Below are 16572 nucleotides of genomic sequence, written 5' to 3' on the forward strand. Positions count from 1 at the left end.
GGGATATGAAATGGGCCTGCTTCGAGAAGCGGTCTTCTACAACAAGAATCGTGTCCATACCCTTGGAACTAGGCAAGTCCATAATGAAATCCATAGACAAATGTATCCATGGGCGATCCGGAACAGGTAGAGGTTGAAGGAGACCTGCAGGAGGTATCCTGGGTGTTTTTAGTCCTGGAACACGTAGGGCACACAGCTACAATTTTTTTAATGTCCTTTTGCATTCCTGGCCACCAAAAGGTGCGAGAGATGAGATCCAAGGTCCTTTTGGTACCGGGATGGCCTGCAGATTTGGACGAATGACTCAGTTTGAGGACATTCTTATGGTGTAGAGGCGAAGTGAAGAGACGGTCCTGCGGAGGCGAGATACCAGGAGGGATGTGGCTTTGTTGCTGGACAATGTCTGTGAGTGTTCCAAATGAAGTGGCCGAGCGAATACATTTGGGCGGTAAAATGTTTTTTTGTTGATCCTCAGTCTTGTTGTCCACGGAAAATGGTCGAGAAAGAGTGTCCGCTTTAATATTCTTGGATCCGGGAAGGTAGGAAATTATGAAATTAAACCTAGAGAAAAATAGTGACCATCTGGCTTGACGGGCTCCCAGGCGGTGTGCGCCTTCAATGTAAAGCAAGTTCTTATGATCCGTGAGGATGGTTATCGGATCTTCAGTGCCCTCAAGCAGATGTCTCCATTCTTCAAGAGCCAGCTTCATGGCCAAGAGTTCCCGGTTCCCGACATCGTAGTTGCATTGGGCCGGAGAACTTTTTTTTTTTAAAAATGCACAAGAATGCAACCTGGACAAGGACAGCGCCTACGCCCACATCCGAGGCGTCGACTTCAAAGGTAAAAGGGAGTTTGGGATCAGGATGAATGAGAATAGGTGCGGAAACAAAGGCCTTTTTGAGACAGGCGAAAGACTGGAGGGCAGCAGCGGGCCAGGAAGCAGGGTCCGCTCCTTTCTTTATTAATTCTGTAAGTGGAGCCACTAGAGAAGAATTTTTTTAGATAAACCTACGGTAATAGTTTGAGAATCCAAGGAAGCGTTGTATTGTTTTAAGTGTGGTAGGTTGTGGCCAATCTAGGACAGCTTTGACCTTTGCGGGATCCATGGTGAGGCCGGTATCGGAAATGATGTAGCCTAGAAAAATGGTGGATGTTTGATAAAAATTAAATTTTTCCAGTTTAGCAAAAAGTTTGTTCTGGCGTAAGCGAAGGTGCACCTGTTTCACATGAGAGATGTGTTCCTGTCTGGATTTAGAGAAAATTAAAATGTCATCAAGTTAAACGATTACAAAAGAGTTGAGGAGGTCTCTGAAAACTTCATTTACGAAATCCTGAAATACGGCTGGGGCACTGCACAGACCAAAAGGCATGACCAAGTACTCATAATTATAGGATTATACAAGATTATAGGCACCTCGAAAATCCAACTTAGAAAAAATACTAGCTCCTTGTAATCGATCAAACAGTTCAGAAATGAGGGGCAAAGGATAGCGGTTTTTGACGGTGATTTTGTTAAGGGACCGGTAGTCTATGCAAGGGCGTAAGGTCCCGTTCTCCTTCACAAAGAAAAACCCTGTGCCCGCAGGAGAGGTGGATTTACGTATAAACCCCTTTTGTAAGTGTCAGCAATATTTTCCTTCATTGCTTTGGTCTCAGGCATAGACAATGGATAGGAAGTCCCTCTGGGAGGTGTAGTGCCTGGAAGCAGATCGATGGGACAATAGAACGGGTGGTGAGGGGGAAGAATCTCCGATTTGACCTTATCGAAGATGTCCCGAAACTCGGCATACTCTTCTGGCAATTGTACCTTTTCCTTCTAGTCGTAAATGATGGTACCCCGATGCTACTTGCTTCCAGAATGCAGTTTTTATGGCAAAAGGTGCTCCATTGGATCGGTTCCTTGTTGAGTCAATCTACCTGAGGGTTGTGAATCTGTAGCCAGGGTAGCCCGAGGATCACACTGATGGAAGTGTGAGTATGGATAACATTGAATTGGATCTTTTCCAGGTGTGTCTTTTGCACCTTGAGTTGGAGCACCTCTGTCTCCAAGGAGATGAACGCCGGCTGCAGAGGTCTTCCGTCAATGGCTTCAAGGACGATGGGCTTCTTTCTGTGCCTGGTTGGAACCAGATGGCGTCTGCGAAAGCTTCATCTATGAAGTTTCCTCCGGCACCTGAATCGAGGAAAGCAAGCGTAGATATTTGAAAGCCCTCCCCAAAGAGTGTAATGGGGACAAGGATGCGAGACGGGTTGTCAGTAGAAATAGGGGAGAAAAAAAGCGTTCCCAATGAGACTCCCCCGGGTCTCATGGGAACTTTGCGTTTCCCGACTTCTGGGGACAAAAATAGGCAAAATGTCCTGAACCACCCCAGTAAAGACATAGGCCAGGGTTTTTGCTTCGCAATTTATCTGATTTCGAAATGCTAGTACCCCCTAATTGCATAGGTTCGGATTTGTCCGGGGTAGAAACCTCAGCTGGGCTCACCTGACCGGGACTGATCCGGGATGGGATGGTACGATCGTGAACCTTCTTTGAACATCTCTCCAGGAGGCGACGATCCACCTTGAATCAGACGGCAATGGGCTCCTCCAAATCGGTGGGGCGATTGTAGGCTGCCAACTCATCCTTCAAGGTTTCCGATAAACCTTGCCAAAAAGCTGCTACCAGAGCTACATCATTCCAGATGGTCTCTGCAGCTATAGTTCTAAACTCAAGAGCGTATTTGGCGACTGAATGAATGCGTTGGGAAACATGAAACAGTGCAGAGGAAGCACATACCTTACGACCGGGCGTATCAAACACTTTTCGGAATTCCCGGGCAAAGGCTCCGATATCCTGTGTGAGGTTAGATCTTCGCTCCCAGATGGGAAAGGCCCAGGCAAGAGCGTCATCTACAAGGAGGGAAAAAATGTATGCCACTTTGGCGCGGGGTGCAGTAAAGCGTGAAGGATTCATTTAAAATTGTATAAAGCATTGATTAAAAAAAAACCAGCATTCATGACGGTCGCCCCCATAACGGTTGGGAGTTGGTAAACGAGGTTCTTGAGAAAAGGGCAAAGCCGGAGTAGTGGTAACCTTAGGGCAGCAGGCACAAGAGGAGAATGTGGTTCCTGTAAGGTTCGGGAAAGGGTGCGAAAGTCCTTCTGAAGAGAGAGCATGGTTTGCTCGCTACCCATAATCTTTTCCTCTAGGGTAGTCAGGTAGTTTGCGTGTGTGCGCAGGACTCTTCCTACCTCAGCGGGCTCGAAGTTTGTGTGGCTGAGCATACTGTAATGCGTAGCTCACCACAAACGAAGCGCGACCGTGGTGCTGAGGTAGGGAATTGGTTAACGGCGACCCACAGCCACACGGGCGCGCTTAGGATGTAGAGTAGTCATTCAAGCCAGGTCAGTGTTATAGATTGGAGATTAGTGTTAGTACTTGCTTGCTAGTGGAGAGTTGCAGATCGTCGGAGTGCGTAGCCAAGTTCAGGGTTGGAGAGTATCAGATAGTCGGGGTACATAGCCAGGTTCAGGATAGGAGAGTATCGGATCGTTGGAGTACTTAGCCAAGGTAAGGGCTGGAGACAGGAGAATGGTCGTTCGTAGCCGGATCAGGAGAGGAGAGGTGTGGAATCCAAAAAACAAGCAAGGTAGGCAACAAGAGGTTAATCAGCAGGGCAAGGTCATAGGAACTGGAATGCAGCAAGGCACGGCGTCACACTAGATTATGCTCAACAAGGAATGAGAGCAGACTGAAGGTATTTAAAGGCAGAACCTCCAATAGCCAGCCAGGGCGGAACCAGGAAGTAAGCACCGGAATTCTACTAGTGCACACAGTTGTGCCCTGTGACACAGCCTAATTGGGGATGGGGGCGAAACTGTTCGCGCGCCGACCGCAACGCTTCACAGAGGACCGGGGGAGGGGCTAGGAGCGCACGTTACTCCCACGCCGATTCTGAATGTCCTTAGAGCAAGAGGGGGCAGGACCAATTGCGCGCCAACCCATATGTGTCACGGAGGTCAGGGGGCGGAGCCGAGAGAGCACGTCACTCCCACGCCGGTCCTGTCAATCACTGGGGCGGGGCTTAAACCACGCGTCAGCAGGGAGGCTGGCTGAACGCACCCGTCATGCGCCAGAGGGGGGGCGGGGTCCGAATCTGCGGACGGGGATCAGGCCGCGCAAGGTCCACGTGCACGCATACTGGGACCACAAGACAGCACATCCTGAGTGTCACGGAAGGCTTGTTGGGGTGAGGAGACGGTCTGCAACCTCCAGGATGGCGAATCCTCACAATAACATAGAATGACCGTGTCTATTTGTGAATGGCCCCAATCGTAACCAGCAAAGGGGTAATGGTCCCAGGTTTCAGAGGTCTTCCATCAATGGCCACTACTGTTAATAGAATCTGCCTGGTACGGAGAGGAACGGAGTGGAGTTCCGCAAATGCATGGTCAATGAAATTTCCTGCAGCTCCTGAATCCACAAAAGCCTGAGTGAAAATGGAGACTGGTCCCCAGGAGAGTGAAACCGGCAGGACCAGCCGTGAAGGTTGTGACTGAGAAGGAATAGAAGTAATGCCCAGAGAATATTCCTCTATCTTCACTGGGCACTGGAGATTCCCGATTTCGGACAATTTTGGGCAAAATAACCTTTGAGCCCACAATACAGACACAGCCCTCTGGCACGACTCCAAGTTCTCTCCTGCTCAGGTAATTTGGTCTTACCTACTTGCATTGGTTCTTCACCAGAGAGAGGTGTAGAAAGAGGGGTCTGAAAGTGGGGGGGGCAAGCCGCATTATTGGGATTTTTATGGATCGGTTTTGCTCGGTCTGTCGTTCTCGCTTCCGGAGATCCATTCAGATACAGAAGCAATTAATTCCTCCAGATCCTTGGGGGTTCCCCAGCAAGTCAGTTCATCTTTAAACCCTCGGAAAGTCCTTGCCAAAATGCTGCTGGCAGAGCTTCATTGTTACAGCCCGTCTCTGCAGCAAGGGTTCAGAATTCAATGTCATTCTGGCCCACAGTACGGGTTCCTTGCTGGATTCGAAGGAGCGAAGTAGACGCAGAAGACTCATGACCGGGAGCATCATTTTCTCATAAATGCTTGGAGAAAGGCAGCGACATCGTTAACCAGTGGGGATTCTTTTTCCTAGATAGGAGAGGTCCAGGCCAAAGCCTCATCTGTCCGTAGGGAAATGACGTAGGCTACCCTTGATTGATGGGTGCAGAACATGGAGGGCTGGAGTTCGAACTGAATCGAACATTGATTTAAAAATTCTCTACAAGTCATAGGGTCCCCTCCATAACGTAGAGGAATCAGCATCTGTGGTTCCCTGGGCATAGGGGAGGATGCCAACAATGGAGGTGCAGGGGTAGAACCCACCTGGAGTGTATCCAGCCAGATGATAATGTCCTGAAGTCTGCTAGAAATGAGTGCCATCTGTTGGTTTTAATGGGCGAGACGTGTCTCAAGATCTCAGAGTAGTTCCCCTTGGAGAGATACGGCTCGTGCTACCTCAGCGGGGTCCATTTTTGGCCAAGCAAAATGTGACGGTTCTTGTCTCAAATCAGGAAACGAACCCGCAGGGCTGAGATAGGGATGCAAATAAACCGAAATCAACGAAATCAACAGATCTTACAACCAAGTGCGTCCCAATATGTGATACTACGCTGGCGTCTCTGAGGGTGTTGGATCGTGAGACATATGCAGTGCATACTCGTGGCTGGTAACGTAGTATCACATATTGGGATGCACTTGGTTGTAAGATCTGGCCTAATCTGTTACAGACCTAGCGTCTTCATGCCCAAGAGGGTAATTTACTAACAGCATTGGTTACTAGGACTGTTCCGGTACAGCTTCCAAGTGTGATAGTGTAATTTGTGTGGTCATACTGCACATACCCAGATGGGTATATTTGTATACATGTGAACTTGAATATATTTAGCACCATTGCTGGATTGATTTTACATTGAGCTTTGAATGTTGCTTGATGCCACATACACTGTGTGCCAATTAGGTAATTATACCAATATTGGATATCCCTTACTACGTACCACTCACTGCATCTAGATTACAAGTGTTGGTTTAATTACAACTGGTATCCATTTACGAATACCGTGATACTATGTTTACTATTTGAGCTTTATCTCTACAATTGATTTGACACTTGTCAGGTCTCACTACTATACACCCCATAGGGGATTTTAGTAATGTGTTTGTTTTGTATATTTTAAGTTGTCGTGGTTGAAATAATAAATGTTGTAATAATAAATATTTTTAATTTTTTTGATATATTGGTTTTGTGGGCTCTGACTCACTTTAGTGTGTCGTTAGGTAGGAGTGACTTCACTCCACTTAGTGGGACACTTGGTATACCAGGCTAATTTAGCCAATACAATTACTTTGAGTGCAGTCAACTGGGTTCTTTCATTATCATAGAGTAAATGTGTTTTGCTATATATGCAAATAAACCGACCAGAGCCCAGGGGCAGAGTCCTGTAAGAGTATCCGTAGTCGGTAAGCAGGCAGAGGTCAAGGCCGACAGCAGTTGTGCAAAGTCCAGTAAACAGGCAAATGGTCAGGGCAGGCAGAAAGCAGCAAGGTCAGGGTCACGCTCCGGGGTCAGCAATTGGGAATCCAAACAGATGAAAGGGTAAGGCATGACAGAGTAGACAAACAGGAACTGCAAACATAGAACCTTGCTCGGCGACTCCCACTAGGAACTGCAGCCTTGTATAAAAGGCTAACAAAAAGAACTATAATACCACTCACCTAATTTTACCCAAATGATAATTATACCATAATAATGTAGGTGCATCTGGAGATAGCCATACAATAGAGACAGGAATGACCCAAGGTGAGGATTCGCCATCCTGGCGTTGCAGATCATCTCTTCACCTCAACAAGCCTTCCGTGACGGCCACCCAGGATGCGCAGGGTCGTGGTCCCAGTACGCGCGCGTGGACCTTGCGCTTCCTGATCCTCTGCCCGCGGATCCAGATCCCGCCCCCATCTGACGCACAATGGGTGCGTTCGGCCAGCCTCACTGCCGACGTGCGAGTCAAGCTCCGCCCTCACTCTGAGTCAGGATTGCTGTGGGAATGACGCGCTTTCTCGGCTCCGCCCCTCAACCTTCGTGACCCACGCGGGTTGGCGCTCAATTGATCCCGCCCCCACTTACCCCATTAATCGGCGTGGGGGTGACGCGCACGAGCAGTTACGCCCTCATTCCCGATTAGGCTGCATAATAGGGCACACGTGTGCACCAGCAGCCTATCGGCACTCACTTCCTCGTTCCGCCCTGGCTGGCTATTGGAGTCTCGTCCTATATATACCTTCTGTCTGCTCTCATTCCTTGCTGAGCATAGTCATTGTGACGCCGTGCCTTGCCACATCCTTGTTCCTGAACCCTGCTAGTGCCTTGGACTCCGCTTCTCTCCACTCCTGATCCGGCTTGTATGACCATTCTCCTGTCTCCAGTCCTGACCTTTGCTAAGTACTCCAACTATCCGATATTCTCCTATCCTGAACCTGGCTACATACCCTGACTATCCGATACTCTCCAATCCGAAACCTGGCTACGCACTTGTAATGCTTGCACGAGCCCACAAACAAGACCTGACCCCAGCACTGAGGTGGGAATGACTATGCCACATACTTACAGTAGCGGGGGGGGGGGCACAGAAGGAGGTTTGTAGCATTGCTGGGTCTGGGTCTGAAGAAATGGTTAATTCAATACTTGCCGGGGTCCGTGGGTTGGAGAGGTACATGTAGTTGAAGTCCGTAAGCCTGTGGTCTGGGGTTGGAGAGGTACTCGTAGTCATTATCCGTAAGCGAGGGGTCAAGAGCCAGAGAGAGTCCAAATGCAAAGCCAGGTCGGTACACGAGAGGTTAACTGCAGAGAACATGACAAGACTGGGCTGGACAAGACAGGCACACGCAAAGGCTACACAAAGTTATGCTCAGCAATGAGACTGAGCACTGAGCAGGTTCTTATACAGGAAGTGACCAATGAGGCAGGAGACGGAGCATAGGCAAGGCCCCAGCGGAGGCAGGGATAGGCTGCAGGAAGATAAGGGCTCATAGCAATCTTGACTCACAGCTGGGGCTTGTTGCACAACGTCACGCGTGCACGCCGCGCGCAGCGGAGGTGTGGCGCGGCCGAGGGGGTGGAGCTAAGGTCCGTGACCTGGTAGAAGAGGAGCGGGTGCGCACGCGCTCTCTAAACTGAGCGGGGGTGCACGCACCAGTGGGGGCGCGGATCGGAGGCAGCAGCCGCTGCAGTACTGGTATGTAGAGAGGAGGGACCGCGCCGCAAGGGACGCGATCCCCGAATCCTCACAGCACTCTGACGATCCGCAGCTCTCCGCTCCTGAACCTGGTGTGGTACCTTAACTATTCTCTAATCTTTAATCCTGACCTGGCTTGAATGATTACTCTACATCCTAGGCACGCCCGCGTGGCTGTGGGTCGGCGTTATCCCATCGCCTACCTCAGTACCGCGGTCGCGCTCTAAAATGAAGCACTCAGTAGATACTCAGTAAACAATGTAGATGGATTACGATGGTCCTCCCAATTAGTATGGGGTGAGACAGCCTATTGACTGCTGTAACTAACTGTTAAAACACCAAAAATAATAACGTTTTAATATATTCTAATTACAATACACACACACACAAATGAAGTATATAAGTAAAAATATAATAAATGCAACAATAAAATCCTCTCAGTTATGTAGTTGCAGGAGGTACAGTATAGGTAAAGTAATGTTATTGGTATATTGATCAAGATGAATCCTAATAACACTCCAAAATAACTCAAACTCAAGTGTCGTCAGTGTGGACAAACATATCAGAAATAACGTAAAGTCTGGGGTAAAGTTCCCTGAATTATCAACTCTGATAAAATGATCCACCTGATATTCACCAAAGAAGATCTCCTGAGTATAACTGATCCAGCTGCATCTAAACAAATGATTCTAGATGCAGAAGAGTCATATAAACTGCAAGTGGTAAATAGATACAGCTGTATATGTAACTGACGGAGATGGTAATTGCCCACTATTAAGGGCTGTCAATAGCCCAACAAACAACGCTGTAAGTATACATGATATTGCTGTACAATTGACATCTAGCCTCGACTTGGAATATTTATACTTATATTGAATTCATGTTTATTATTACACAATTGGTGCACGTTTTTTTTTTTTTTATCTTAGAGTGTAACATGTATCAACAAAATTGCCTTTCAATTGATATGGAAAACATGGACTTAGGTTTGAAAGGTGAATAGATGATCTTATTAGTGGGTTCAATGGTATCTATAAATTAATCCAACTCAAAAGGAGATACAGGAACAATGGAATCAGTAAAATAATCAATATCAAATGGTTATGACTCCATGGGAGGACCTGACTCAAACAATAGAGAGGTCAAGGCTTCAATACTGTACATCTGATCTCCTGAGAATTAAAATCAGAATCAAGTCCTGTCCTGGATTTCTGTGACCCTCCACCATCCAGCATTCAGCATTGATAAAGAACACTTATGATCACCTTCACACGCCTGAGACAGGTCCACAAACTAACTATTCATCACAAGGACAGTACAAATTAAACTGTGTCATCCCTTGAAATATGAGGGAAGGAAATTTCACAAGCAGCTAAGAAAAGGCTTCTTTACCGTAAGAGCATATAAAATGTGGAATTTACTATCCATGGAGACTGTGACGGCAGATAGAATAGACATCCTTAAGAAAAGGTTAGACATATTTTTTTTAAAGGAAATATATACAGGGATATATCATAATAATAAATATAGGAACATTTTGGTCCTGGGAGAAATCTGATTGCTGTTACCGGAGTCAGGAAGGAATTTATTTTTCCCCTTAAGAGATATAATTGGATACTATTTCAATGCGGCTTTTTGTTTGTCTTCCTCTGGATAAATATACTGTTAATATAATTACAAGATAACTATACTGTTAATATAACAACAGTTGCACTTGACATGTCAACCTCATCTACTGTGCTACTGTATATAACTGCGTAAATATATAGTGTTATATTTGTTTTATGTCCTTAAACCTTATCATGCTTAGGTTTACCATATCTCTTCTGGCATTTACATAACCGCAAACTACTCTGACACCACCCAAATTACCTCTGATTATAGAATTAGTGGGGTTTGACATCTCTGCGAAGGAAATGTTGAAGGGCAGTGTCAGTTCTATGCAACTAAGGCCTGGGACATAGTAGTGTGAGCAAGGCTGAACCGTGCTGAGCCGCGCTCACACTCGGCACTGAGCCCCTGCAGCCGCAATGAGAGCGGCTTTAGCAGGGGCTCTCGCACGCTTCCGCACGCTTGGGGAAGTGTGTGTCTCAGGAAGTTTTCAGATTTGGCGCTCGCCGGAGTGCAGGGCCGGTCACGTGAGCGGTTCGCCCAATGAGGGCGATCCAGCTCTGTGACGTCACTGACCCGCCCTCAGACCCGCCCCCAGAACCGCCCCCAGACCCACCCCTGACACGCCCAAGGATGGCGTGCTGTGTAAGGCCAGGGAAAGCACCGCTTTCCCTGAGCCTCAGCGCGCCTCCGCCCGAATAAAATGACTATGTCCCAGGCGTAAGGCTGCGGCCAGGCAGGGAGCGGGCGCACTGGTGCTCGTGCACTGTGCCCTGTTCGGCCGGGCGATTCGTGGCCGGCTTGGTGTGTGCTCGTCTGGGGGGCGTGGCCACGAAGTCATGGAGCTGCTTCGCCCTCATTGGGTGACGCGTGTGACGCGCTTGCCAGCAGCAAAATCGAATTTGCTGGCTCTGCAAGCAGCTAAGCGCCGAACATGCGCTCACGCTGGCCACACACATTGCCGCAATGTGTTTCATCGCGGCCAGCGTGAGCCCGTCCGCTCAGCGCCACCCTGGCTGAGACCTTAGAGTCTTAAAGAAGAAAACAGTATGGTTTTGCTTCTATCTAGTACTGTAGCTTCCTTAAATGAGATTGAATAGGCAATAACATACTAATTTAAATCACTGAAATTATACAGAAGTACTCTTTAAATTGGTATACTCATTAATTTGTTTTCATATACAGTACTGTAATTTAAAGTTATTGTTCTCTTAGTCCTGTTGTGCAGCAAATTAATGCATGCATTTTACATTATGCATGATACAGTAGTTTTATAAAATAAACAAAGGTTCATAAGTTGTGTTAAAGTGTTAGAAGCTTCACATCCAACTAAAAAAGTGACTTTATTTTGTTAAATTGAGTATCGATGGAATAAAATATTTTGCCCAACCTGAGTCAGTAAGCTATATTTAGAGCAAAAGGAGCATTAGGAGAAGTTGTGGAGGAGGTAAATGACATTGACAAGAGTTATGCCAAGTCTGGGGGAATTAAAGCCTCTGTGACTAGAACATGTTAAATGTACTGTAATAAACATGATCTACTAGTTTATTATACTGAATGAAGATCAATGCAAAATAATAATAAAGGTTTAACATGTCACAACACATTTCTTAGGAGCTCTATATATTTCCCTGTTTGGGTTTAAAAGTAACTAATAATATAAAAGATAAGAGGCATTCTGTGATCTTGGTGTTCAATTTAATTAATAACTTTCCCATTCATTCCATACAGAAAATTTGAAGAGTTTCTTAATTTGAAAGAGCTTGAAACAAATTTGAAAGAAGCCATTTTGGTGGATTATTATGTGTCGGGCTTCTGGTGGGCAAAAGAGGTACATTTTTCCTCACAGCAGCTGATAGGTTTTATGGAATTATTACATGTGCTGATGGAAAATATTGCAAGTAAGTAGATGCTATATAAGTACATACAGTATAATGTATACAGTATGTTTCATTTTAAAGGAGCAATATCCTACATGTGGTTTTTTTTTAATAAATCAGATCTGTATTTTTAGATAATACTTACTATTTTTATGTTTCATAATTCATATTTTAAAGACACAATCCAAGCACCTTAAAAAAAAACTTTTTTGTTTTAATATACCGTATGCTGCCTTTCATTACCTGTATTGAAAACGAATTACCTAAGCTGCCAATAGATTCATTCTCCCGTGATTGCACCGCAAAGATCCAGATTCCCAGGGATCACTAAATGGCTTCTTTCAGTTACAAATCAATCCTTAAGTCAGTGTAAACTCAGCAGCTAAAATGTATTCTTATATTACTAAGGTAACATTATCTATTGTTACAGTTTTCAGCTCAAACTGCTGGGAATATTGGCAACAAATTACCACAAACAGGGAAGTGTTACAAAGATATTGCCCTGCTGGGGAGCTGTGCTACAACATGCTATAGAAATAAAACAAATACTCAGTATATTAAAACTTATTAAACATGACGTTAAGAGTTGAATTTCAAAATTAAAAAAGTAATACGTTTTTTCGAATACTACAGAACTGATTTATTTTAAAGAAAAAAAGAAACGTTTAGGATATTGCTTGGATTGCTCCTTTAATACCATTTTTTATGAGTTTTAATATACTGAGCATCTTTTGATTTCGATAGCATGTTTTAGCACAGCTCCCCAGCAGGACAAGATCTTTGCAACACTTTCCTGTTTCGGGTAATTTGTTGTCAATGTTCAGCAGTTTGAGTTGTAAACGGTAACAATAGATAATGTTGCTTTAGTTATATAAGAATACATTGTAGTTGCTGAGTTACACTGACTCTATGATTAATTGAAACTGAAAGGCAGCCATTTAGTGAACCCTGGGAAGCAGGATTCGTTGATCTATCACGGGAGAACAAATAAATCGACAGCTTAGGTAATTAGTTTTCAATAAAAGTAATCAAATGCTGCATATATTTAAAAAACAAAAGGTTTTAAGATGCTTGGATTGCCTCTTTAAACACCTGAATGAAGTTCCATGTATAATGTACTTTAATAATTTGTAAATGGTACATCAAAAATACTATTACACTATAATAAAAAAATATATAGACTCTTGTTACATTGTGTAATGTGAATATTTTGCTCTTCAGCTGGATTTTTTTTAAATAGCAAATCCAGCCTGTAGGTTTCTAGATTTAAAAAAAGTTAACATAGTCCATTTGTAGAGGAAACCTCAGTTGAGATGATGTAAAAAAAAGTAATATATCTGTTTTCCAAATTATATATAGAAATACATGTAATGTTAAACTTTTCTGACTCCTGTAAACTTTTGATGGCTGAAATTGGGCAAGGTCCCTATGACCTACTGTACAGCCGGTATAATTAGTACTTTCTGCCCTGAGTTAAACTTTTTTAACCTCCGGAATCCCAGGGATTTTAACGTTAGAAATGCAAACAATTACAGATGTAGCTCTGTTAACAGCATACCTACTTGCTCTGTAGCCTAGCAAAGCTGGAATGGATCTTTGGATATTTCTACATATTGTGGGCCATTTTAACTAAAACACTTTTCGTGCTTGAAAACACCTTACAGCCTGTTCAAGTGAATGGGCCATAAAGGGGCATACTGTATTAACTAGACGGTGTTACTCAATAAGACATCTTGTGGGCTGGAAGACACCTCACAGCTCATTTTCTTGACTGAATAGGCTTCCGGGGCTACATTTGCTAAGCCGTGAAGATCCGATCACAGGTATCAGAGCTCAGCCGGAATGAACTTTTATTGACTTGAATGGCAGTTAATGCCGATCGATCTCAGCTAAGTGTTATCAGAGCTTTATGAATCCCGCTAAGTGTGTTGGAGACATAGTAAAACACTTTTAAAATAGATTTTTATTCTGTTTCTAAAAGTTTTCTGTTATACATTTCAGCCACACAAATGTCACTGGAAGAAAACCTAAAAGAGATGGGAAGAGCACTGACTGGCATAGGACAATGTCTCCCTGACAAGAAGGGCAGCCTGAGTTTCTTTAACGTTGACCAAGCCAGAGATATCATCAGCTACTTTAAAATGAGGTAATCCTTGTCCCAAGCCCCATCATAACAGAAAATGAGTGGCAGGTACACTGTTTTATACTGTAATGTCCTTCTTAAAAGGGGTGTTATCCTCAGTAGGACATTAACTGCTAGATACAGTTTTACCTTTACTTAATATATATTTAGAAACTTGTAACATATTTATTTTCTTGGCGTGTTGTTGTACAACGTGAAAAAGGCAAAACCGTCATTTATTTGCTGCTGGTTTTTTTTTTATTTGCAGGTTGCCCATAGACTGCCATAGTGTCAAATCATGCCCATAGGGTATGGTGTGGCACTGTGCCAATCAATTAGTTTATTGGCATTTTTTTAAATTGAAATTGAATGTCATTTTTTATTTGGTGCTGTTTTGTTTTTTATTTGCAGCTGCACATTGACTGCCATAGTGGCAACTCATGCCCATAGGGCATAGGTGTGCCACTGTGCCAATCAATGGGTAAAGGGGGTGGGGTTAGTTTCCCCGAGTAGGGTGGGTAGCGGGGTGGTTAACCCCTTAATTACGATAGTGGTTAATAACCGCTAAGGTGATTTAAGGGTTAGTAGCCGGTAGTTAGTTTATTTATTTTACTGTTGGTGCCCACTAAAGAAGAGGAAGACGAGGAGGAGAAGGAGAACGAAGATGGCCTTCATCCTGGAAGGGTTAAGTAGAACTTTAATTTACTATTTGCTTGCTCGGTAATGTTTTGGTTATGTTTCAATTTTTAATGGGCAAATGAGCTATTATCCAGATATGGTTAATAGGGATTTTGTCCATTACTGGACAAATGGAGTATGTGTAGGAGGGGGGGGGGGCAGTTCAATGTATTGTATTGATGTTTGTATTGTAGTGTTTATTGGGGCAGAAGTGGGTGAAGGCGGTGGTTGCCCCAGGGTGGGTGGTTGGGCCTCTTGGGTGGATAGTGGGAGGGGTTAACCCTTTCATTACCATAGTAGTTACTACTGCTAATGTGATGAAGGGGTTAACCCCTCCCGCAACCTTCCCGATCGGCCAACCACCCACCCTGGGGCAACTACCCTTTTCACTCACCCCCTCTACCCTCAATAAAAAATGTAGTCTGGCTTAACCCCTTCAATGCCTTAGCGGTTAGCCACTAAGGTAATGAAGCTGCTTTTATTTTGATAACATAGTATTGTAGCAGGGTGTCTCCGAAGCTGAATCACATTCATTTCAGGTCCGGAGACCACCTGTTTCCCGAGTTACAGGCCCCGTTATCCCTTTGCTTTGTTTAAATCCCCTGATCACGTGGGCCGTGTTGCGGGAGAATTAAACATGGCCACCGGGATACTGGAACCCTATAACGGGGCCTGTAACTCGTATATGTATGTATATATATATATATATATATATATATATATATATTTACAGCCGCAGCGGCCGTTTTTTAAACAAATCACGCGTTGTGTACATCGGAATACCGATGTCATGATGCGGAATGTCTTCCAACCTTCCCGCCTTAAGACGCGAGTGCGGCGAGTGCAGAAAATGGCATTTTAGAGTTCTGGTTTTTAAACACCTGAAATTGACACAGTAGCTCAGTAGCACAGTACTGTACACATTGCAATTTATTCATTTCATTGCACCCAAAGAAACAGAATCCATGAAATTCAACAAAGCAATCGCGATAAGCGCGGGTGCCTGGGGCGATTGGCCGTGTTCATGCTGCATGGAGTACAGCAGAGCACACGAAAACGGCGCCATGATTTTTTTGAATACATGCCGCTGCAGCTGTACAGGGCTCAACAAATTTGGAAAAAAAGCCACTTGCCTGAAAAGAAGACACTTGCCTGAAAAGAAGAAACTTGTCCTACCCCCGCCCCCTGAAAAAAATTGTCTTATTGTAACACCCCTCCCTCTCACCCACCTCACTTTAACCGCTGTCAAGTCTTACTGCGGCGGGGTGCTTTGGTGTGGTGTGGCATATCCTCAGCATTTTCTTGCATCTCTCTCTCAAACTTCAGTGTATCCCCCTGCGTCTCGTGTGAAATTGGCTGCGCAGCATCAAATGACTCTGCATTGCCATGACAACGAGATGCTAGGTGACGTCATGCCGTCTTGTAGTGTCCCATTGTCATGGCAACGTGGCTTCATTTTGACGCCGCGCAGCCATTTTCACACGAGATGCAGGGGGAGACAATGAAGTTTGAGAGAGATGCAGGAAAAATCTGTGAGATGTCTGTAACAGAGGACTTATCCCTGTTCAGTAATATGCCTTTAATCTAGCAGTGTGGTAGTTAATTACTAAACACCACCTGCCTGGTTAGATTGTTTACAAAAAGCCTGCCTTTGAGACAGGAAGTGACTCCTCCTTAGCTCTGACTGAGAGCTGACCTTTGGAGAGACAGAGCAGAGGTTCTTGAGTCCCAGGAGAGACTGACCAAAAGAAACCCCGATCTCTGGAGCTGACCAGTCTTGAGCTCTGCACAGCAGAGCTGATTTCAAGACACAGGGAAAACTACTACACCTGAAGCTGAACCAGGAAGTGAGAAGATTTCCCCTCCAAACCACAAGGAACAGATAAGACTTTTATTTACAAGACTTTCAATATCTGCTTAATTCATGCTATGTGTTTGGGGACTTGGAGAAATGCTTGACTAAGGGAGATGAGAATTAATTGAATAGTGTTTTCACTAGAAATACTCC

At 44.8% G+C, this 16572-nt stretch overlaps 1 protein-coding gene across 1 annotated transcript in view; it reads left to right on the plus strand.

Moving 5' to 3' along the window:
• The window catches only part of CABCOCO1 (ciliary associated calcium binding coiled-coil 1), a 158887-nt gene that overhangs the window by 13449 nt on the left and 128866 nt on the right, over positions 1-16572 (plus strand). The window contains exons 3-4 of the mRNA XM_075588579.1: positions 11616-11785; positions 13766-13910. Coding sequence (XP_075444694.1) covers positions 11616-11785; positions 13766-13910 — 315 coding nt within the window. The remainder of the gene's footprint in view (positions 1-11615; positions 11786-13765; positions 13911-16572) is intronic.

This window comes from Ascaphus truei, chromosome 2 (genome assembly GCF_040206685.1).
Source record: "Ascaphus truei isolate aAscTru1 chromosome 2, aAscTru1.hap1, whole genome shotgun sequence".
Lineage (NCBI taxonomy): Eukaryota > Metazoa > Chordata > Amphibia > Anura > Ascaphidae > Ascaphus > Ascaphus truei.